The sequence below is a fragment of the Cuculus canorus genome, chromosome 14 (genome assembly GCF_017976375.1).
Source record: "Cuculus canorus isolate bCucCan1 chromosome 14, bCucCan1.pri, whole genome shotgun sequence".
Taxonomy (NCBI): Eukaryota; Metazoa; Chordata; class Aves; order Cuculiformes; family Cuculidae; genus Cuculus; species Cuculus canorus.
In genome coordinates, this window is record NC_071414.1 from 8,672,957 (window position 1) to 8,697,764 (window position 24,808).

Genomic DNA, 24,808 nt, shown 5'->3' on the forward strand with positions numbered 1-24,808 from the left:
TTTTATGGTGATTCCGCAGTCTCCAGCACGCTGTACATCACGGGAGAGCCGTACCCTTTGCTGTCACTCACCTACAAGTCATGGATTACACGATGGAGGGAATGAACTCGGTGAGTGATGGATGGAACAGACGACTTGCTGTGTTCACAAGGGCCGGGGAATTTAATGACATGGATATTAAGCCAAGGCAGACAGATTGCAATTGTAGAAGCGCTGTCTGTGAGCACCCAGGGACACTTCAGCCTTTGTGGCAACTCCGCTCCTTGTACCTTTTGTTCTCTGGTTGCCAGTCCCTGCTCTGCTTGGTTCACAGCAGGGAGATCCGCAGGGTAAGAGACATTCCTCAATACAAGGAGAATGAGATATGTGACTGCATGTGTGTGGTTTTATTCTTCAGTCACTATATCTGGGGAGCTTAATCTTATATTTTCCTGCCTTAAACCTTTGCTATACGCAAGACTGCTATTGGTGTAGATAAAAGAATGTGAAACCAGCCAAGTTTTATCTGGGCAGATCAGACATCCCCTAATCAGTTTTCATACGATATAGCAATCCAGCCCAAGGTTATTCCTCACAGGCCTGGGATAAAATCACATGCGGAACTCTGAAGACAGAGTTGCTGTGACAATAATGCCAAAGTTCCCACAAGAAATATTTCATATTAATTAATTTTGCCATTAAACCTGCATGTAAACATAACAAGTGTATGGTTGGTACATATTGGAATAGTGAGATTCTGCAGTAGTCAGAAACGCTCTTGAAGTTAATAAGCCTATCTTTGTAGATCTACTTTTTACTCTGGACTTTTACCTCCAAATCATGACATCCATGAGAGCAACTGCTCCATATGCTTTTTCACCTTCTGTTGTCTCAGTTTTCTTCCATCCTATAATCACTTCAACAAAGATTATAATGCCACTGGCAAGAAGGCTTTGAATTTCTGTTTAAAGATTGTGTGAGCGACCAAATGGGAACAGTTTTTATAACACTTGTAATAAAGAACGAGAAGCGAAATACAAAGAAACTGCAATATACTCTGCAACTGTGAGTCATCTAGTTCTCTTTTAATGAAATTTAATTACTATAATAAAGAAATTCTTGGTAGTTTGACCATAACTAAAGCAGTGTACACACACAGTTTTGTGTGAAGATACAAAGCCAAAAGAAGGCACAATCTTATCTTTACAGTTTTTACGTGGAAAGGGAAAACTGGTTTCTCATCTGAGCCATGTCCTGTAGAGGGAGGAATAGCTGGTGATTTTCAGATTTTAGAAAGCAAGGCAAATCTAAGATGTGAAAGGAAGTAATGATTACCTGCATTTGGCTACTGGTTGTGTTGCTGTGATAGCAAAATGCCTGCCTTGCCATTGCACTTGTTTGCATTTCCTAGTGTATAAAAAAATCTGATTTATCATGGGCTGCATTGCCCAACGGATGTAAGATGCTATCAATATTAAATAGGTAGTGCCCTAGACTGGCTTTTTTTACTCTAAAATACAAAAAGGTCATAGTCACCATGAATTATAGTCCATTGCTTCAGTTTCTGCTGTATTCTAGATAGTGACTTTGTCCAGCAAGATTTCATAGAGTGACTCTGGCTTTGAGCACCAGGTTCTGCAGTGGGCAGTACAGCATTTGCATAGGTGTCTGTACAGGTAGCTGCTTTGGTTTGCTGTCTGCTAGTTTGAGTGCTCAATTATGTGTAATTACCCTGGAACTCTGCTTGTAAAGCCCAGTTTAAGCTCAAAAAAATTGATGCTGGTTTTTATGTGAGTTTTTAGCATCTTGGTATGCTGTTTTCTGGAAAGCAAAAGTAGTACAGCCAGTAAAAACACAGGCAGGCAAGGAGGTTAATTGTTTTCTTTTCACACCTTCGCAGTTCTTTACTCCCGTTAAGTGGATTTTTTCTACCATAGGTCTCAACAAATGGCAGTTCCTTGTATGTGCCAGACGGGTGCTGCTCCCTTACAGTGGATTCAGGCTGGGGGCACTGATGTGATCAGTGACATTGGCAGGTCTGTCTGATTTGAGCCCTGCCTTTAGTGGAGGATGCACTATGCTACCAACTAATCATAGGCAAAGCAGCTTAGAACAGAGGTGGTGAGCTGCCTGTTATTTTATTTCCCTCTTCTATTTGAACACAATGTCAAATTAAGCTTTGTTTCATCGTATAGGCTTTGTGTATAAATCTCCCGCCTTTGTTAGCTATCTTTACATGCCTTTAAAAATCTAAATTCTCTCTGGATGCTGAAACGGGGTGAGATATAACACAGATCGGTATGGTAGCTTCTCTTAAAACTCCGGTCAACTGAGGAGTTTGTTCACTTGTGTATGTTTTGTGATAATGTAAATATTTTTTTTGTCTTCTTCACACAATGCACAAAGCAGGTGAACTGGTGACTTTTCTGGCCGCCTCAGGCTTTGCTTACCTACTTTTACAGTATATACTGGAAGACATTTAACCATTTTCCCTTTCTCTCCCCTTTTCAGCTCAGAGACACTAGTCAGCTGCTGTTTTTATGGAACCTCACTACACTGCCACGAAGAGCACCAGCTCATCAGGACTGAAAGAAATCTGAGACTGAATTGTCTAATTTTTCCTCTGAAATCTTCACCAAGTAGTAAACTTTTTTGGAGGGGAAAGGGGGTAAATATGTTAAAGCTCCCCCTCGCACCCATTAGGGCACCTGTACCTAATGTACATTTTCTTTAAAGTTTAAAAAAGATGTTAGGAAATATTTTATAAAACTTTTTTGCAATAAATGACGCATGAAATTATTAGAGACTATATGAAAACTTACATGCAAGGAACCACTTGAATTATTAGTATGAAGAATCACTGCAAATAACTGGGGTTTTTTGTAATGTGACAGTCATGTTTGTATGTTTTGATAGGTGCCAGTGATGGAGCCAATTGCCTGGGAAGCTGACTGTAACTTTTGAACTTTTATTTTAATTCTTAACTTTAGCATTGCAATTTTCCATTCTATGAGGCTTAGTTAGTATTTAGTGCAGGTGTTAGCAGAGCTGTGATCTGTGATCAAAAGCATGTCGAAAACCAATTGTATTGTAAAATATGAACAGTCCTGCTATATGAGACCAATATTTCCCATAGAGGTGATGGAAAGGACAGTGACCACAAACTCCATGTATCTCTCTATTATGGGAAAGCTCCTTCTGTGTGAATATGGTTGCATTTTGTTTATGCTATTGTAACACTTAGGGAACTGAGGATTGTGGAATAACATTGCGAAGGGTTACAACGCAGAGAGCAGCATTTTGCTTATAATATTATAACGAGACGGGAATTGCGAATGGAGAGTGATTAAATGGAATGGCATTTCTATTTCAATTCATGGGTTAATTTTTCCTTTTGACATAAATATTTTTCAGATAGTTAACTAGTAGAGCAAAGGTTTTATTGGTGTTTCAGATGGCTGTTGGTCTAAGTTGCATTGACTTCTTTGAATAGCTGTAAATCAAAAAAAGAAACCCAGTGGGTTTTGTCCAAGTTATTCCCCTCCCCCAAAGGTGTTTGGTAAGACTTATTTCAGTGGAGCTTGTGAATGCTGGACACGCTGCTGATATATTGAGTTATTAATTATTAATTTATTTGTCACTGGTTATTTGACATTGTGCACACTTTCTCAGGAGTATCATCCCTTACAAAGTTCTTAGAATTTATAGTTCTTAGGATTTATTCTATAACCCAGCAAAATAAATATTTGTTTTGAAGAAATGAAAATGTGCACATAATCTACTAAAAGTCAAATTCTTGTTTCTGTAGAAGTGAAAAGAATTGTAGTGAGCTCTTTTCCTCCTTACTAATATCCTGATTCAGTTGGAGTGAAAACAGAGACTCTTTGTCTAGGTTATTTAAAAACAGAGATACCTTTCTGAGAAGCGTCTGTATCAGCAGAAAGGCCATTTCACAGCCTTCGTGTATGAAGCCTGAATTAATCACATCAAATTTGAAGTTAGGACAACTCTATTGTTGGGCTCTGATATTGGCACCAGGTTTATACTTGTTAAACAAGAAGACAGGGGGAAGTGAGAGGCTGGGACAGGCATCCAAATCCAGGGTAGGTGTATCAATGATACATACGTTGAGGCAGTTCATGCTTCATGTTGGTTCAGTTTCTGTTTTTCAGAGGTAAATTCTTTATTTTTAAAGCCAGAAATTAAATACTTTCTGCCCGCTTCTTAGAAAATAGCTGTATAATGCTGTACAGTAGGTTCAAATTGTATCATTTTTTATAATAAACTACTTTTTTTTTTAAATTTGATATTAATGTTTCTTCTACAGAGCTTTTCCTTTTCACCAGTTGAAGAGGATCAGCAGTTGGGTCCTGTTTGTGGCCTGAGATTTAACTACAACTTAGAAAAATTAAGACAAATTAATTTGATGAAAGGGAAAGCGATTTGGTGTCATGCATGTGCTAGCCTTTCACCTCCAGAGACCAAACCCTGATTGTATTGACAATGAATGAGGATCTTGGCCTAATAAATTACATATTTATCCAGTCACACACACACACACACAGAAGGAAACCAAACAAAAAAGAAGCCACCAAACAACACGGCACAAACCAGTTTCTGCTCAGGAAAAAGGCCCAGGACTGTAATAGCAGGGTTATTGCACATTGGAGTGAAAACTGATTGATGTTGTAAGTAGAAGCCAGTAGTGCCTGCCTGTGTGACATCTGACTCTTCACCGGTGCTCTTATTTCCTCACCTTTGTGAGCACTTGTGCACAGCAGCTGAAATATAGAGAATACATTTAAGAGAGATGCAGGTCTCTGCATTGGAGAATATGGGTATATAAGCAAATAGCATAAAAATAGACAAGGTAGCGAACTGTATTTGCGTTTGTTTTCACAGAAAGTATTGCAGCCATTTTGTTTGAAACCAGATTTTCATTTTGAAATGAAATTGTCAGGGATATTCTAATGATAGAGAATTACAGTAATGTATTGCTTTTCACTTTTTTGCTTTAGTTGCTTAATATTTAAGCTTTGCTCCGTGCTACCTTCTTGTCTGTATATTGAATGGTCACTATGCCTCTTTCATTTTGTAGACTTGAATGAGGAAAATACGATTCACCCTTTAAGGTTTGCTGAGAAGTAAATGATAAAGAATGTTGTGTAACATTTATTCAAATAAAGCCTTGATTTTTTTCAGTGCTCTTTTAAAGGGAAATGATGTTGAATAATGTTTTGATGTCATAACTTCTTTATTTTATCAGTCCTTGACCCAAGAGCCTTTGATTTATGCTAATATTTTTTTTCTGAATTAAACAAAAGACTAAACTGAGGTTACTAGGCCACTGCTGGAAGTCTGTCACCTGGACAAGTCTCTATCCAACCTTACCTTTCACCACAGTGGCTGAAAGATCCCAAGTCATGCTCAACCAGCAGGATGCTTCCCACAGCAATAGGAAAACACTTTCTTGTGTAATTAACAAGAAAAGATTATGTGTCCATTGTAGAGACAGAAGTCCTGCTAGCTCTTATCCCTGGCTGTGACTGAGACGCACTAAGTCCTGGTTAAAGGAGGAAGGTGGATGTCATGGGAAGAGGTTGCTGCGCCTTGCAGACGTGATTCCAGCGTAGTCGGTGAGTGCTGAGTGAGCTGCAGAGCTGGGAGCAAGCTCAGGGCTCCCCAACCTCTGCTGGGCAGAGCGAATCCCACTGCGAGCAGACGGGGTCTGTGCTGTCGCAGCAGCACCAAGGCACAAAGCGTCTGAAACTCAAAAAGTGCTGGGCCTTTGAATGCCTGCGCACTGCCTGCTGTTCTTTTCTTTGGCTGTTTTTTACGTGCAGTGCTAACATCCGTTGCAGGTAAGTGTGATTGGGTATTTCTCCATTTAGGGAAGAAATGCCTTGCACGGAGCTGCTTTATCTTGCCGTGGTGCCCTAGAGGAGGGGGAGCAAGTTGTGCTGTAGCAGCTAACTCGGATGCTGGAGCTCTCCGTCGCTGGCACGGCGGACCACATCGGGGTCATGTTGGCAAGTAGTTCTTCAAATGGCAGAATCTATAGAGTTGCACTCCCATTAAACAGAAGGTAGCATTTAGCATTTTTTTTTCACTTGCATTTTTATTACTGTAAAGAAAAGCTATCTATACCAATTTTAATAGAGCTCTCAGGTTAAAGAAAACATAAGATGCTCAATTAAACTTGGTTTTTAGGAAATTCTTATTTCGAGGAAGCATTATTTTTTTATGGCATGCAGTATGCCAAGAAGTAGTAGGTGGTGCAGAGGTGCTAACCGTTTTTTAAGTCCAGTGTTTTGTTGCAGTGACCTGTTGTCAATAGTCAGAAGTCTCACAAAAATGGTATTAACTTCTCGAGTGAAGTGATTGTGTGCATGTACCCTGTCTGTAGTGACTGTTGTTTTGGCCCCAGGCCTCTGCGATGCTTTTGAAACCAGTTGGTGCCTCCTGTGAGTGAACGTCCACATCTGCTTGGAGCAGAGTTCCAGCATATGTGGTTTTCCTTTCCTTCGTGGGGTTCTTTCTTATTCTGTCCGGATTGCAGGAACTCCCATCCTCTTTCTCTCATTATTCATTCGTCCTTGCAGCAGTTCCTCTTGAATTGGTTGTCCTCATTAGGCTGTGGTGGAGAGGGGAAATCCTGCTGAAATGTAATTGCTCACTAATGGCTTTTCCTTTGTGACATTGTGTTGGTAGCTTCGTGCTGTGGGAGCCTGCTTGACTGAAGCCCACAAGAGAGGTTAGCCAGACAGATTTCAGAGTTCTGCAATTACTCTGTTGATTAATCTTCACTCCAGTAGTTCGGTGACGAAAGTATAAAAGTAACCCAACCTTCAGCGCTGAAGCTAGTCCTACACAATGCCGCTCAGTAATGGTGTTTACTGCTGCCCCGGAGCATCAAAAGGGTGACACTTAATGAGGGCAAAAGTGCAGGGAGCAGCTGCTCAGAGCAGCTCCTGGCGCAGGAGGGGTTTCTGATAGCTTGCCAGCTAAAATGTGAGGGCTTGCCACAGAGAAATAAGCTTTCTTTTAGGGTGAGAGCAGTCGGGTAGATCAGTAACCGAGAGATGATGTTGTAATGATGAGACATGGCCACATCCTCATTATTTTTAGGCATTATGTGGTGAGGAGTGCATCAGGAGGATGTGAGGAATCGCCTGCCTGAAGCCTCGTCTGTGGCGGAGGCAGTCACACACGGGAGACTCTCACATTATCTTTGTGCTCCCTGGATTAATCTCCCCGACTCCTCTGAGGCGTCTATGGGCATAAGGGGCTGCTGAGATGTGCACGGTGAGGTCCTCATGCTTTTCCGCTTTCTGAGGAGCTGGGAATGCCTCAGGGCTTGAACATTTCTTTGACCCATTGGGTGGGTTTGTGTCTCGCGAGAAGCACCCACAGAGCCGTGGAGAACCCGAGCAGTTTTGAAAGGTATCACATCTCTGTGTTCAGTCAAAGGCAAAGCGATGCTCGAACTGCCAGATGCTAAGGAGCGTGCAGAGACTGTCAGCAGCGTGATGGGAGGCAGCAGTACTGGCAAGCCTCTGCGCAACCGCCGGGGCAGGAACAAGGCATATGGCCTTGGGATCAACTGCTGCTCACCGTCCTCATTTTTTTTTCTCTTGCTCACTTGTCCTTGCTCAAGCCATCACAGGTGCATTTGTCATTCTCCCTCTTTGGTGGCAAGTCAGGGCTTTCTGAAGGCAGTGCGTAGCAAGCTTCAGCGTGTACTGTGTTGCAGTAGGAAAAGGATCACGTTGTTTGCTGTTTCATACAGTACTGGCAGCTGGTACTTATTCGCATTCTGTAGCCTGCTTATGCTTCTGCTCCTGCTTTCCCCTTGAGTGTTTCTGTCATCTTTGTTTTTACTCCCTTGCTGGATTCGGAGCACAAGCCGTGGGCAGTCCGTGCTGGGCAGGCTGGACACCGCTGCCAGAGGTGGTGGGGTGTTCTGAGTTTGGGGGAAATAGTCAAAGCCCAGGAGGGGTAGTTCTAATTTTGAAATCCAGATTTTCAGCTAAGAACTCTGCATTTTAAGAGCTTAGGGATTGGGATTTCCAAATGTGGTTGTCTCAGTCATTAAGTATTAAACGGGTTGTGCCTGCTGGAGGGCTCATTCAAACATTGAAGCACTCTGAGCCATCGGAGGCAGGGGCTAGGGACTCCAGAGTGTAAAAGGATGAATAGTGGACTGTGCTAAGTATGAGATCCCAGAAATACTAAATACTGCACAGACAGATAGGTTTGATCCTCTCATGATTCACTCCGTTTGCTCTGTTTGCCTTTAGAAAGGGAACATTGCGAATGAGCTGTGAGAGCAGGGGCTGGGCCTGCCCTACATTATACACCTTTTCATTAAAACTGCAAAATCAGCTTGGAAGCCATCAGTCACATCTTGGCTGCATAAACTTGCTGCTTGCTGCAACTTCTGTGGTCTCAGCTGTATCTGAGCTTTGAGCAGGGACACCCAAGTACATTGGATACTGAGAGATCTGTCGCTTCAAGGGCAGGTGAGGGGCTGCTGCCGTAGGCAGTAAATCCATCAGCTTCCAGCCTCCTCCCTTCCCAAAGTTTCTAAATACTGCAATTCTTCCTTCCTCAGGTAGAATAGTGCCCCACAATGGAGGCCACAGCCAACTGAGCTACTGAAAATGTGTCAGTCCTCACCAAGATGAAGAAAGATGCTTTGTCAGAAGCTGTGCTCAAATGCAATTAGGCAAGCAGAGCCCACAGCCTCTCCAGGGGCCCATTTTATCGCTTGGCACTCACCAGCACCACTCCAGGAATACATTTAGGAAGCTATTCCAGCAGTCAGGCACACAGCTACCACCCAGACTAGATAATAGCATTTCCTCCCTTCTTCCTGACATCCCACTTGGCCGATGTGTCAGTCTGCAGGGAGGGTTTTGCTCAGGAACACCTTCCGCACTGCCGCTGCGGTTTACGTGCCAAAGGCAGAAAAGGAACAGAAAACAACCTGCCCAACAGTGTGTTTATCCCAGGTGAACGCGCATCATTAGCGTCTGAGCGCTTGAATTCTCATTTAGTGTGGCTGGTGGAGGGTCAGGATCTTAGTCAACAGCTGTGGGGGACCCACACATGTGTATGTCGAGACCAGTGCCCACCCAGTCACTGCAGGGAGCTGCTGGCTGTGGTGCAGGCAGCACTGGGAGCCATGACCAGAGGATTGGTCTCGGTCAGGCTAGGAAAGGCAAACCTGCAGCTACTGTGTAGTCTTAAGGAATACTGGCTTTGTAGATCATCTTCTCAAGAACCAGTGGGTGAGAAATGGGCAGCTTCAGGGATTCCAGGCTGGAATCATGGCTGCAGATGGTGGGCAAATAATCACTAGCACACAGAGCCATAAAAATGTGGTTCATTTTAGTTTTCAGCTGGGTTAGGATCTTTATTCTCTAAAGGACTTTTGCTTTGTCAGGGTAGGCTGTAACGACTCTGGCTTAATGCCACAGCAGCCAAGAACTGGACAATTTACTGCCTCAGCAGACAAACGGGCTAACCAGAGCCTCTGCTGGTAAAAGATCCTCCCCAACAATTACATCCTTTCAAGCAGGAGGCTGCACAGGGTTAAAAAAAATTAAGTTGCTGAACAAGAAAATGCTGGGATTCTTCCAAACAGGGAAAGCTTGTGAATGAGCAACGCATTAATGCTGCGCATTAAATGTGCCCCTTTGCATCTTTACCTGCTGTTAAAAAGAGGTGGCACTTTGATATAATTGGTTCTTGGCTGCAGCAGCCAGCAACGGAGCTTGGCTGTTACAATAATCCCTTGGGAATAACACAGCTAATTAGAGCCTAGGAACTGGTGACCGGCAGCTTCTCTGGCAATGGCTCTGCGAAGCAGAGGTAGGTAAATCCCGAGGAAGTTTGTGCTAATCGAGGAAGGAAAGATTCAGCCCACCTCCTGCCTCAGCTAAGCGGTGTCAAACAGAACAAACAAGATTTTGACAAGGTTTGTGGAGCCCTTCTCTGTAGCTGAGCGGAGAGCTGTGTGGTGCTGAGGAGACAGCGAGACAAGGGTTTTTCTGGGAATGAGCCAGTGTTTGCTCTCTCAGGAACCTGTCACCAACACCTTGGAGCTTGTGTGAAACATCCCTTTCGGAAGCCCTGCTGGCCGGCCACCCCGAGCATGGTGCTGCAAGGGCAGAAACGCAAGCTGTGGCTGCAGGGCTGGGTGGGGTACAGAGACCTGGTGAGGGGCTGCTGCCGGGGGGAACCCCAGGAAGGAGAATAGATTGAATTACTGAGTATAAGACACTACTGTAACCTGTAAAGTTATTTATAAAACCTCAGCGATTCTTCTAATCTGTTGAATAAGAGCAGAGAGACACTGGAAATGGCTGTACCTCACTGCATATCTTGGGTTTATGGCATGAAGAACTCCATCGTTGGGAAGATCATCTTGAATGGGCCAAATCCTGCCTGTGAGCCCTGCTGGGGCAGCTCACCTACTGGATTTATAGTAATTTAGGTTTTGTGCTAACCCAAACACCCACTCTGAACCTTCTCTGTGTCCAGGTTTGATTCAGGACGTGGAGCTGGCTTAAGTGGCAGACGAGAAGTGGTGGATGAAGATGGCTCTCTTGGGTATCCTGTTTCCATCACGCATGGACAGGAAGAAGCAGAGGTAACAAAAGTGATATAATCTGAAATTTAGTGTTAAAATAACTCATACTGAATTATCAGAGAGCGAATAGAGGTTTCTAGTTCCTCATTCTCACTCCTGGTACTCCTGTACAATAAGAACATTTGCACAGCCTCAGAAATGAGAAAATAAAATAACAGTAAAAGCTTTAGAATATGGTAACATAGTGGAATGGCTTAAATGGCTGTACTGGCAATTACTGAATATTATCTATTCAGGAAGGGTAGTGTAAACATGGGATGAAGCAGCAGTAATTTTAACTACTATGGAGTAGAACAGCTACCGAGCACACAACAATCAGCATGATGTCAAAGTTCAGGAAACAGGACTCATGGGCCTGGCAGAAAACAGCTGAGCAGCTGTTCAAACGCCCTTGTAATGAAAAGAGAAACTGCTGAGAGGCACTGGGCACTGCGAGCTTCTTAAAATTATTTCTAGAAGGGCTTTCTAATGTGAGATGCTGGATGTGTTACTTTGAGCCACATTATAATGTCTAGAGACAAGAATCAGTGTCCTGGAATTCAGTTGCTACAGAACAAGAGAGTCTTTGGACCTGTGGATTTACTGACAGGTCTGCGCACATCTGCCTACCTATCAGCGTAAACTTTTTCTTCTATTTCTACCCTTGACTTACAAAACCTAAAATGAAAAGGAAAAATGGGGTAAACTTGACTAGAAATAAGAAAATGAAAAAGAAAACTGTGAATTTCTAAGATGCCAGGCAAAAGAAATATACATATTTTTTAGAACTACAAAATGAGGTACTCTTCGGCTGTACAGGCAGGAGGTTCCTCAGGGATATGAAAGCAGCAGTTAAAAAATACAACAAATGCATGTGGGAAAACAAAATGGGTCATTACTATTAACTTGATGTAAGAGAATAGTCTTGATAAGGAATGCTTAAAAAACCAAAGACATAAAGATAAGGATGACACAAGAGAAATTTTAATCTGTTAGGAATAAAAGCAGTGTTAAAAATGCAGTGGTGGCCACTGCTGACCATAAATTACTGGTGCTGGTATTTCATAACTTAAAGCAAGTGGGATGAGGCATCTGCCATCCCGTTAGCACCCCAAGCAGAACAGTAACAGGCCTGAAAAGAAGCTTGGCTACTTCACCCTAAACAGCCCCCCCCAGCTCCCCGGCCTCGCCTTTAGCGTGTGCTGGAGACAGAGAGAGGTCAGTGGAGCGACAGAGGGCAGAGGTGCCAACCCACGTAATTATAGGCTGCTTAATCTGACATCAGGGCTAGGAGTCTGAAAACAGGATAAGAAATCCGTTAATAAAGAATTAAAGGCAAACATGCCATTAAAATCCATCAGAAATAGACCCTTGTCATTCAACCAGGCTTAGTAAGTCTAATAGTAAAGATGCATCGCCCTGGCAGGGCAGTGCACAGCAGGGGCAGCACCCGCAGGTCAGCGTTGACAACGTAAAGGGAATGATGTGTGTGTGCAATAAGATCGTCCACGCATACTCTACAGGTGGAGTAAGAGTTTGCCGCTGTCCTTCAAACAGGGATATTTCCTCTGAGAGTCTGCTCACACCCAAAACTTACGCTCTTTGACACTTTCATCAGTGCTTGAGGAGCAAATCTGAAGCCCTGAAAATGCTGGAAAGCAACAGCGTGGTGGGAAAACACAGAACGTGCATTGCTCAGTAAGCCAGGGCTGCCAAGCGAAGTGTGACGGCTCCAGCACTGAGCAGCATCACAGAAGGAAGAAAACATCATCCACAGTTGCAGGAAAGGGGAATCTGTATCCCAGCTATGGCAGAAAAGGCTGCAGGGGGTGTCTAAAACTTAGCGCATCTGTTGCCAAAAGGGTTTAGACAGTCTTTGAGAGTGTAAACAAGGCAGAAGTGAGTAGGAATGAGATGCCTTCTGTACAGAGCAGAAGGGAGACAAATCACCATATTGATTCCAACGTCAGAAAAGGAAGGTCTGGGACACAAACACGATAGAAATCGTGGAGCAATTTCTTTGTAGGGAGAGACTGAAAGCAGCCCTGTCTGTTCACAGTAGGGAGAAGACCGACAAACAGGCCCCTGCGTTGCTGTGCAGACGTGGGCAGGGAGAAATAGCAGGTACTAAGGGATTCTTTTATTGTGCAGGCAGAGGAAGAAGGAATAGAGGCTGGGAGCTGAGGACAATGCGAAGTGGAAAAAAGGCACGTGCTTGTTACAGTGAGGGTAACTGTTGGAACAAATCAGCAAGGAACTCATTAGCTTAAAAGCACGTCTATTTAAAAGATTATGTTTCATAAAACATTTTTTTTCCTTTTAGAGGCTGTAAGCCTGTGTGACTCAAAATACTCTGGCCCTGTGGTGGAATTATGGCCAATGACACCAGGAGGAAGTACCAGTTCCTTTCTGGGTCAGCTATGGTGACTCATTTGGACATAGAAAAAAACCCCTTCAAAATCAAAAGCAAAATAAATGCAATTGTTCAGGTTTTGGATAACACAAAAGGACTTTTTTTTTCAGGCAATTAATTTGAATTTTACCCAGAGAACATGCTGTGAGGCAGATGACACATTTTAGAGGTTTCTGGTTTAGCTGGAGCGGGGCACTTTGAGTGGGTACGACCTATAATCTGAGTCCTCGTGTCCAGTGGCACTGACCTGCCTCCTCCCCACAGGGCAATTAACCTGCAGGCACAAGCACGGAAAGCAGATCAGCTGCAATGCTTCAGCTTCATTTGTTCTTCCCTTTGTATTAAAACTACAGTTACACATCCGGCAGGGAAGTTGCACACTTATTTGATGTTGTGTATGCACAGCAGGTAGTAACTTCAAGTTTTGTTGTGCTTTTATTTCCCAGAGTATTTAACCAGCCCTTTAGAGGTGCGAAGCAGGAACAGAATGGAAGAAAGAAAATTTCTCACCGAACTCACTTGTAAGACAAGTAGCACGTTGCTAAAAGCCACTACTTGTAACTGTGCACAACAGCTGTACCCTGGTAAGTAACAGATACACACACGGCATATGCAAAGATAGCAATTTGTCATAAGATATATAGAAAATCTAAAGCATCCACAGTGCCTTAAAGTGGTTCCATTTTTGTATGTTCTAAGGGGGGTGTGTGTGTTGTGGCTGAGTGAGACTCAGGGCACGGACCCTCCTCTGCTTCACGACCAGCGATGCAGGGCTAGCGCTAACATTGGGAAATGTGACAAGAGCCCAGATGAACTCCTCTCCCCACCCTCTGGCCCCTCTGGACAGTTAGCTACTGCAACTCAAGAGGCAGTGGGCTGCCTGCCTCCAGGTGCAGACTGTGCTGCTCCCAGGGCCAGCCACGCTTTCAGGCAGGATGGACCCTGCAATAGCAGGAGCCAACGTATCTGCCAGCCCCGTACTGAATGAGGAGCTGTAGGGATGCGTGATCCAGACGTACCCAAGTGGCTCAATGTGGGCACAAGCCAAGCTTACGAGCTTCAGCCCAGCAACCCACCGAAGAAGCAGCACAGACACCTTTGCTCTACAGCATTCCAGGTTTCAGGAAAGACTATTAACATTTACACTAGTCCCAACTCTCTGCCTGACCCAAGAAGCCTTCCCTGAATCTGAAGAGCTCAGTTGAGAAAGCAGAGCAGTTTTACAGCTCATCAGCCTATCTGGACCTGCCCGGCCTCTTGGGTGCGAGCACGCGTCTCTCCCAGCACGTTCCCTGGTACCTACATTCCTGGGGAAGCTCAGGGCACCCCCTGGATACTGGCGTGTGACAGGCCCAGCCTCTGGCTGGGAAGCTCTGCCTCAGCCACTGCAGCGCTGTGGCTGCTCTGAGCCGCACCATCTCTCTTTAAAACCTCCCACCTGCGCACATTCACCCAGACTTTATCAGCAGAGGAACTTCACCCCAGCGAAGCACGGCACAGTTACTGTTCCGCACAGGGAAATCCCAGAGGCTGTTTGCTGTTATTTACTGAAGTGACATTTTAACTACGAGGAGATGATAAAGGCTGCACAGGCCTCACTGTGAATTAGGGCTTCTCTCTTCTTTTGACACCGACATTTTAAATCCCAGAGACTTAATCCACACTCAGGGCAGACTTGAGATAGCTTACAACCATCCAGGTAACCACAAACTCAAAACCAAAAATGCAGCAGGACAAACAAACACCAAAAAACCCTCCATCAATGTGGAGACAAAGATTAAAACCAAGCACCAAGAACATCTTGGCTTGAGACACTATTCCTTTCAGGCTCATCAGTGCAAAGACTGGAGTTCCATCATTTCTGTCCTCAAATACACACAGACTTCCTGAAATAAATTCAAGATGACAGCCAGTGGCCATCAGACAGCCACTACTAATTATTTAATTAAATCATGGACTGAAATCTGCATGGAGACAATGGAAAAATCTGCCTCCAATGTAAACATTTCAGCATCGATATAAAGAACAGTGGGTAGTAATTGCAGAAGACCCCCCCCCCCATCTCCAAAATCTGAGTAGACCACTGCCACCTCAAAACATATAAACACCTCAAAATCTTCAAGGTCTGGTACATTACGATGATCTTTCGCAACCAACTTCCAACACCACTTATTTGTGTGCCGTTAGGGATATCTGTAATACAAATGAATCTCAGACAAGCAACTTTCATTTTATAGTACCACTGCAAAGTGTGTGTGTATATACAAATAGGCACAAATTTCCTTGCTGACTTCAGAAAAATTAATAAAAAGTAAACTGTGGTGTAAGAGTGGTCTAAGATTAATTTACTGATATTGCTATAAGAAAGATAAAAAAAATCAAATACTTCAAATCAATGCCTTGCAAGTGGGTTATTTACGGTCGGCTATCGGAACTTTTAATACCACCACCACAGGAAGGACCCAAATGAGGGAAGAACTTCACAAACCAAACCAACCGAAATAGCGAGCCTTTATTACAAAGAATTATTCCATAGAAGAGGCTGGCTTGCTTCCATGCATGCTGTCAGTCGCATCCACCTGCCCAGTGTGGAGAAGCGCTTCTGCTAGATTCAGTAATGCCCCAAGACACCAGGAGGCTTTGTTCTTGGCTGCAGGTACGTGAGCATTTCGACTCAACTGAATTGCTTGCTAGAATTTTGTTGCCAGCACTGAATGGGCCAAAACAGTGAACCTGACCGCTGGACAAGCCAAACACCGCAAGGGAAGGAAAAATCATTTTAAAAACATAAATCACACACCAGACACTGTTATCACTAGGAGAAGGCAAAGGACTTGCTTTATGTCCACATTGTGAATAATTAAGCAGGGAAAGGAATATGCTCGAGTCTTGTCTTCAGTTGGGGAGCATGAAGAATGTTCGCTGAATCCTTGTACTGGTACGTGCAAGCACACGGTCACGAAGCCTGAAAGCCAGCAGAACTAGACTGAATTCATGTTATCTGTTGTTGTTTGGATTTTGAACAAAACTGACAGAGTATGAACCACTTGATGAATCCTGTTTTATCTGGAAATTTTCTGTTGACAGGCCAAAGGGACGGAGAACCAAATTCCCAAGTTCCTTCAGTTTGCCTGCAATTAAAAAGAGAGAACACTTTAAGTATTAAGCACAGGGAAAACTCCCATTGAATTATGTCCAGCCACACAGTTCAGCTCTACCTCTTTATCTACTCATTTAAGTTCAATGCTGTGGAAATACTTACAGTTTAGTGAATATTTAGGCACTTAACATGAATTTTAAAAATCCCTGTTGTGATGTAGTTACTGTCAGCTTTGTGGCAGCAAACAGATCACCATGATGGTTCTGAAGTGTTTGCCTGATGTTGGATCTGATGATGTTCATCAGGTTTGCCCCGATGAAGAGCCAGTGGCTGCAGGCAGTCACGGCTGCATGGTCACATCCAGACAGAAGTGCCCGATTTCCTCTGTTATAAGGGCTTGAGGCACAAGTGTTTAACAGCTTGCAACAAAGAAAGCGCTGCTCTCCCCTGTACTTATGCTTGGTTATAACTCTGATGGCTGCCAACATTTAATTTTCTAACACAAAGTTTTCAGTTCTGGTAATTTTTGATGCAGCTTCAGCTCTATAAACAATCAAGTATATTATAACTGCCTGGTTTCCTAGGCTACCAGAAGAAACAGTGAAAGCCAAAGCTCAAACTGCTCATTTGTAATTACTAAGAATCCATTTGAGCATATTGAAGTGTGTATACTGATATAAAGAAAAATAAAATGAATTCAGCCTCGAAACTGTGTTTTCACCTACAAACTACGTAGTTCCACTGGACTCATACAACTTTACAGCCATTTTGCCTGCAAAAAATCTCAGCATGACATCATAAACTCCCTTTCTAAACAACAGTCCCCCAGTACTGACTGACCACTGTTAAGAACTCCGAGCAATTATTATTTAATCAGCATTGTTAAATATATATATAGGGTGTGACAGGTAAGGCTTCTATCTATACTTATGTATCATACATGCTTTCCGCCTCTAGAGAATGAATGTTGCTGCCCTTCCCCTTACGCGTGGTAGCCAAAGGACATTCTTTTTTAAAAAAATCATATCTATACAGAGATGATTGAATAGATAAAATGCATAACATTAAACAAGAAACAGACGTAGTAACTTCAATGTTAGCTAACCACAAGGTAACCGAGCCCCTGGCACAACAAGACAAAGGAGGAAGATGGTCAGTTTTCCAAGGAAAACATTACTTTCCTCCTGGCTTCAATGCAGAATTGTAGACTGATTTCCTAGAGAACAAACAGCAGAAGCTTTGACAAGTTGAAGCCTATCTTGTGTTTGCATGCACAGGCTACACACCCCCTTCCAGAAAGTCTTCTACCTTTACTTTAGCAAATTCCATGGCCTTACACAAGAAAAAAAAAAGACAACTTGGGCCTAAAAAGGCTGCTAATTAGTGAGACAAGTTTTCTTCAATTTGCTTTTTTTTTCCCCTGTGTGAATGAAGAGATGAAGTGGTTGAGTGATCTGGCCAAAGTAATTCCTGCGAATGGCCCAGGCAGCAGTAGCTTCTTTGTACTGGTACTGCTTTTTTTAAGCTACACCCTCTTTAAGCTGATAATCTTATACTGCATCCTAAAGACATTTTGGTTAAAAAACTGTAACATCGTTCATAGCATCCCTGTGACTGGGATGAGCAGTTGTTACTGTGTTTCTAGACAAACATTTGGTCATTGTTTAGCTTCAAGTTTGGGGTGAGAAGTGTCTTTGTCCACTGGTGGAAGCACCCCAGCCTGGTCTGGCATTGCTGGAGCAAAGAGTTCAGAGTTCTCCAGGCATGGCAGCCGGCACAGGAGCAGGCGGACGAGAGTTTGCCCGTTTCAGGGAATTGTGAAAGATCTTTTCTAATCACAGTTCATACAACAACTCTTTTTCTGGTCAGATCAGTGCCAGTAAACAGCAAACAACTGCCTTTGGTACTCTTGCTTGCAGCTAGGCCAGCTCTTCGGGAGAAGCTAAAGACTACATGATATATGCAGTACTTCATTCTTCATCTCACTGTGATTGAATAATTAAAACAATACAATTGTAGGTTACCTTCCTGTTCTATCACTTAAATCCACAGACAGAAATGCCGTTTGGTGCAGCCACACTGAATAAATCGTTAATGAAGCAGAAGAAAGCCTTGCCTTTTCCGGGAACTCAAGCCTAAAGCACTGCTCCTGCTGTCTTGGCAAACATAAACCCATCATTGTAGGAAAGCATCATTTCCTCCTCCCCCTCAACGTCTTTCATCCCTAATTTAAGATCTGTAGTTAAGTCCAACCTTCCCCTCCCCCAAAGAAAAGCTCTCTTCAAACAGAGGCTGTGCTTGAAGGAAGGAAAGAGGCATGTGGAGCTGTGACTCAGCTGCAGAGAGTTCTCAGCAGTCAAACACTCACTTGTCTTGGAGCAGGGTCGCATTCTCCTCTCTGAGACTGTGTTTTCACATATCATGTTCTTTATATTTCAAGGAGCCTATGTCTACTTTTCACTCTAAGTCTAGCACATGAAGTTTCTTCAGCAAAGCAATATTCAGAGGTTAACAAGAAAACTAACCGGTAAATATCAATTTAGAACTCAGAAGTCTGTGGTTCATTACTCGCCTCAACTGCAATGTAACATCCTGCTGCAAAAGGCAGATTCACAGAAAGATTTCTCATGATCTACATTAAGATGTAACAGCCAAAATGAATCGCTATTCAGACTTTCTGGCAGTAACTCCAGTACAGTCGCTAGTATTAATGTGGGGGTTGGCAGTTGAATAACTATACATTGTTTGCATTAAGAAATTTTTTGGATAAAAGACAAGTTTCCTGATGAGGTCTCATCCTTGTGTAACTTTCTGGATTATCAACAACATTTCTTAAGCAACTAAAACAGTGAGGGGCAAATCCTTTTTTTCTTCCCTAAATGGTAAGTGAGGACTGAACTATAAGTAACTGTATATTCGCTCTGGTTTGAACTATTTAAAGTGACCTCCCTATCTTCACTACTGGGGTTTAACAGATTAGTTCCAAATACAACATAGCCTTCGGTATAAAGCACAAAAAAAAGCGCAAAACAAAACAACAAACCTAAACCAAAACTAATTCTTTATGCCCTAAGCCTAATAAATATCTTTACTGATCTCACATAGCTGGAAAAATCTTATTGGCAGAAAGGCGCAGGTGATGGGCTCTGGTAGGCCTTCCTATTAATCCCATCAATGATCAAGCACATTTCACTGCATTCTGGAATGTGTAAGCTGAAAGTCTCAATAGTTTTTAGTTAAATTTGCTGAACTCTATGCATATAAGATGGGTTACACAGACTGGAATATGTTCTATCCCATTTTTTTTATATTCAATATACTTGGCTCCCCTGTAAAGAATGCATGTAGCCATGCAGAAAAATGTAATGTTGTTACAGCCCCCCGGCTGCTAAAACTATCCCAAATTTCCCCTCTTCTCACACCCGCTCCACAAATGAGCTGGTCCTCTTTATCACAATAATTACAGTTTCTCTAAACAAGACAAGCTTGTTGCACAATAGCTGGAAACCTCTGGCTCTGAAGACAGAAGAGAAATAGAAAAGAACACAGAAAATGGTCAGTATTATGTTCGCATCCTGGGCAATTACTTAGGCAGAGGATGCTAACATTATGAAAGCATGAAGGGAAAAAGCCACGTGGATTTAAAAGCTGCTTTCAAAGTGTGCTTTTTTCCCCCCCAAAGTTAAGCTTTAATGTGAAATTCTGAGGTCCATTCGTAGTAAGCAAACTCCTGTGGCAAGCAGCGGCACTAACCTGCAAAGGCTAAATGGAAAATACGAAAGTAATTTAAATACAGATGTCAGCTTTGGAAAAGTTAGAGCCTTGCAGAACACAGAGCAGCAATGAACTTGGTTTGGCAACAAAACATGCCTTTTTAGTGACATCAGCTTCATCAATCACATGCACGACCACTTGCACGCAAGAATTCACAGTTAGGTAGTCTGGAAGAAAAATCCAGCCAAGAATGTGTACTCCGACTTGTTTACACACAGTCACTTAAGAAGTGGTTTCAGCTTCTGACAAACTATGTGGTAATGAGCTGTAGCACTGGAAAACAGGAAGCACTTGGGGAAGGAGGAAGATGCACTCCATTTATTTTGATCTATTTGTACACAGCTCCAGTTTTCATGGCAGTGTTAGCTGGGTATACCAGGACTCAGTGTTAGCTGAAAGAATAAAAGCCTAGCAAAATAACAGCACTGGCTGATTCATTGACTAAAATATGAATTCACTTCAATATCCAAACTTCAAAGGAGCCAAAGCATGGAGCGTGATATATTTTCTAAAGATTTTGTTAGTTAAGTGCTTCTGGACCAGTCTAGCCTGGAACCATTAGGATGTATCTGACTTGCTCTCCTGGAACCAAAAAGTCTGGGGTGTAACTCATCCACCTGAGCTGAGCCCCCCTGTGAAAAAGCAGGGGATGAATCCTTGCACATCTGGCACTGTTTAACCAGTAGTCAGACATAACAGATCACCACAAGCAATTATCTATGGATTCCATTGGTAAACAGCATCAACAAAGTTCTCAAAAAAGAAAAGCTGAAACAGTTTAAAACAAATACATTACACGACAAAAACAATCAAAAGAAATCTCTTAACCACCACACTGTTCACAACTCCCATCTAAGGCCCCTTTTTCAATTCTAAGGGTTCTTCCTTGAGCTCAAACATAACAGCAGCATTTTGTGAACCCTGAGGAAGTACTTCCTTTTCAGGCCTTCATTGTTAGATCCATGACATCACTGCTGTCTCTCTTAGGAACAAGATACAGGAAATTTTCTAACACTTAAGATAATTAGTCTAGCTACTGTTCATATTCCTAACTTAATTTCAAGTGTTCTATGAAAAGAATGTATTCTAGAGAAAAATCCTCAATTTATGTTGCACGAGTGATCACAAGCAGCACTAAGGATAGAATACCACCTGCAAAACTGACTCCATATAATCCTAACAATACACGAGGATGTATATGAATCCTGTCACAAGCAAAGGCTATGAACAAACATAAGGTTATCCGCTGTACTGCCCCACTCTGTCTGCTTTCCCTGTTTGCACCAGTAAACATCAGTCTGTCTCCTTGCACGTATACAACACCATTGAGAAGAGATTCCTTTCTTGACGATCCAAATATAAGCAGCCTGAACTGGCTCCCAAAAGACCAGTTCAGTTCCAAAATCCTAATTGCCACCAGACTGACACTTTAAAAAAACGTGGATTTATTATTTCAGTGTAGTCATTAGCGAGGGCCTTCAGACTTTGGTAACAAGGGTGCAGAGGGAAGAGTTCAAAAAAGATCAGGAATTGTTTTCCTATTACTGTGTGTTGAAACCCATTCCATGTCCTACAAACAGGCATGATCTTTCTGGAGACTTTTGGCATTTGTCATTTATTTATAGCGCTATCACGCTTACCCTTCTTTATTTATGGCTTGTTCTAAGTACAATGGTCGAAATAGAATCTGATGATGTAAAGCTCTAGAAAGCCTCACTGCAACTTTACTAGGTCACAACAGGTACAAAGCAAGAGCAAATCAGACTCCCTGCACAGCAAGGAAGAAATTTAAGAAAAATATCAGCTTCAGCACAAGCCCTTGAAACAGTCTTTTCTTCCAAAAAATTTTAAGAATTCATGTTACAGAGTGCAAGACAGACTGAGTTTATTTAACCTGATTCTGTGCAGAATAGCAGAGCACTGTCTTCCCCTTTCCCCTGCCAAACCCTCAAAGCTTACTCATCTCAAAAAGCATTTCATCTATTACTTGTCACACCTAGAATGAATAAACATCTAACTACTGAAACCTGTTTCTGAAGCAGGGCAAGTACAGTTAGTTTTCCTTTATCTCACACTGTCATTTGCCCTTGCTCTTTTGTGTGGATTTTCTAAACAGTATAAAGGGAAACATTATATAAAAATAAAAGCTCATTTTAAAAGCACCAGAATGTCAGATTGGCTTATGCAGTGTCTGAATCTGTAAGAATTAACAAACGTTGTTAAATAGGAGACAGCAGACAATACTGAGAGCAGTCTTTTTTTGGGTGGAAGGTCCTCCCCCAAAAAAATTGTTGGTTTAACCACAACACTGTGAGTGGTACAAAGAAGTGCTTTATACTTAATATTACACATGAAAACCAGTCCTGCTTGGGCAATCTTATTTAAATAGTTATCCTTTATGAAATATATTCATCCAGTTAGGATGTTACCTAAGCAATACCATACACTACATGATGATAGGGGCACATACATTTAAATATGTTATACTAATTAAATTCTCTTTTCTATAAAACAAGTAGAATCAATAATATCCTTTGGTATAGAACTGTAAAAAGTCAAGAGACAATGAGCTACGCAGTTAAGATATTAATTCCACTCCTAGCACGGCCAGATGTCCGTTTGTAACACTAGGCAAGTCAAATTCAGCTTCCACACAAACAGCACTGAAATAAATACTACATAATAAATCATGGTAGCCAGGAAGACTTGGAGGTCTATAAGTTGGAAGTGCTACAAAAAGAACCAAATTTATTTCTTCAGACACAAGATCAAACATGCTCAGTTATTACAGCTGGTCAACTTCTTTTACGTAAAACTTCAGTGAAAACCCTGGTTTATCCCTTTCATGGGAACGTTTCCTTTGAAGGTTTACTTGCAGAGAGAAAAGGCAAAGCAGTTGGTCTGTTTCAAACCATTTTTCCCTTCTTTTACATCCATCAATATTAAATTGTTTCATTTAGTCTAGTGTATTTCTTTCTTTAAATTTCACTAACAGCCTTTTCTCTGTGGGAGAATTATTTGTTTAGAACTCACTGTAGGTGAAACCAAGCAATAGAGAACTATGAAAAAAACAGTTTAGTTTAACACAGAACAAGTATTTCCTTTAAGATTTACCTTCTTTAAATTTTATACAAGAGATTCTACTCATGCATTTTTATTTTTCTAGCAGATTATTATGCAAGTTGTATGTACATGCTACTTACCTAACATTTCTTTCTTTAATTTTTCATTCCGTTCCTCAATTTGTCTAGGTAATCGCTGTGGAGAGAGATAAAAATGGGAATCAGACTCATGCTTTCAATAATTCTATAGGTTAAGCTTATGGAATTTTCATAGACACACCCAGGATACACTGTTCATGGTTTAAAAGGAGTCCTTATGTCAAACCACACTTTCATCTTACTTTGGAAACCTGTAATTCATCCTATGACATCAGTTCACATACACAGAAAGTTGTAACTTGTAAGTGCAGGTTTCATATAGGCATTCATTTTTACTGCTGAAAACCACATCTGATCTGTTTGCTTTGAATATTAACTGAAAAGCTTATGGAATTTAAGAGACTTATAATTAAAGTATATTTTAGTCCTATTTCCTCTGCTGTATGCATTACATTTGGTAAGAGGGGCAAGAGGAACTAAGCAAGCACAGCATTTGACTTCTGAGCATGAACACAGTTATAATGAGGAAAACATCCAGTTCTCCATGGCATCTCACTTCAAGGAAATCCACACTGTGAAAACATGAAGATATTCTAAATACAAATACTTTATCATAAGATGATCACATTAACCGCCTATGAACTTCAGGACATAGTTTAATGAGCAGCAGCATCTTATGCAATATAAGGCATAGTTCTAAGGAGGACAGGGCAGTACAAATGAGGGCTTTGGTCTGGCAGTTCATCACGGGGAGGGAACTCCAACAGTTCATCCCGAGCAAGGTACTAGTCCAAGTAACAGTTCCTTGATGTACTTTTTGCCTTCTCAAAACTGGCACCAGTGTTAAGATCTGTTGCACCATCACAAACTTATCACGTTTCTAATGAACATCGTGTATCTGCGTGGTCTCTGCATTCCTAATGATGTGAGATTCCCATTCATGACTAGAACAGCTGTGACTCATCTTCCATCCTTAAACAGTACTGTTTTGCAATTCAGGTGTAATGATAACATTTAATTAGAACTTTACATTCACTACAACTAAACTTACCATCATATCATTTAAATTTTGCATTCTCTATACTTCAGTTAAATACAATATTAAAACAAAACATATTACAAATTACAGTAATTTTTTTTATACATCTTTCTTATGTATTTCAGAAGTACTATTTCAAGCTTTTGTACTATGCCTATTACTGTACAGTTCTGGCAGCTCATCATGCAATTATACACATAACTATACTGTCTTTTCTTGTGGAAGTCACAACAAATAAGACAGATCTGCTGTAATGGTGCTATCAGTAACTTAATTAGAGTTGCTGACTATGGTAACAGGTGGAGAATTCACTCCTGATACACTTCCCTTGTGATAATTAGCTTCTCAACAGTCAAAGAATTCATTTCCTAATCTTGTTCCTTCCTGTCATGTACAGTTCCAGTCATCACAGGTAGGTTTGTCATCCTGGTACTACTGCCACAGTGAAATAAGATGTTCACCTCAAGAAAGAGCACATCAACGGCTGCCTGGCTTCTCCTCTTCAGTGAAGGATACACTGGTGATCCCAGGCAAACACAATTCATTTTTGATAGTGATGGAGAAGAGAAGTAATATATCTCAGACAAAAAAAAAACAAACCAGAAAGATGAGCACTGAGGAATCCAGTGCAGATATACACGGATGGCTAAGCTTGAAACCAGCCCAGGCCCAGCATCGCTACTAGTGAGCCAGATCTAATTAGCCT

At 42.0% G+C, this 24,808-nt stretch overlaps 2 protein-coding genes across 6 annotated transcripts in view; one reads left to right on the forward strand and one right to left on the reverse strand.

Moving 5' to 3' along the window:
- Positions 1-15,383, forward strand: part of PWWP2A (PWWP domain containing 2A) — a 38,859-nt gene extending 23,476 nt beyond the window's left edge. Inside the window, exons 3-5 of one of the 3 annotated variants that reach the window (XR_008452200.1) lie at positions 10,528-10,636; positions 13,475-13,612; positions 13,728-15,383. Coding sequence is in view for 1 of the 3 variants with exons in the window: in XM_054079429.1 (XP_053935404.1) it covers positions 2,491-2,504 (14 nt within the window). In the remaining 2 variants the exon portion in view is untranslated. Of the gene's footprint in view, positions 1-2,490; positions 5,177-10,527; positions 10,637-13,474 lie in introns of those variants that run through there. The other 2 variants (XR_008452199.1, XM_054079429.1) reach the window with 2 other exon arrangements.
- Positions 15,384-15,525: 142 nt separating this feature from the next.
- TTC1 (tetratricopeptide repeat domain 1) overlaps positions 15,526-24,808 on the reverse strand; it is a 31,974-nt gene continuing 22,691 nt past the window's right edge. For all 3 annotated transcript variants that reach the window (XM_054079434.1, XM_009565037.2, XM_054079435.1), the window contains exons 7-8: positions 23,106-23,160; positions 15,526-16,159 (exon numbers count right to left, since the gene is read on the reverse strand). In XM_054079434.1, coding sequence (XP_053935409.1) covers positions 16,026-16,159; positions 23,106-23,160 — 189 coding nt within the window. In that variant the 3' untranslated portion in view covers positions 15,526-16,025. The remainder of the gene's footprint in view (positions 16,160-23,105; positions 23,161-24,808) is intronic.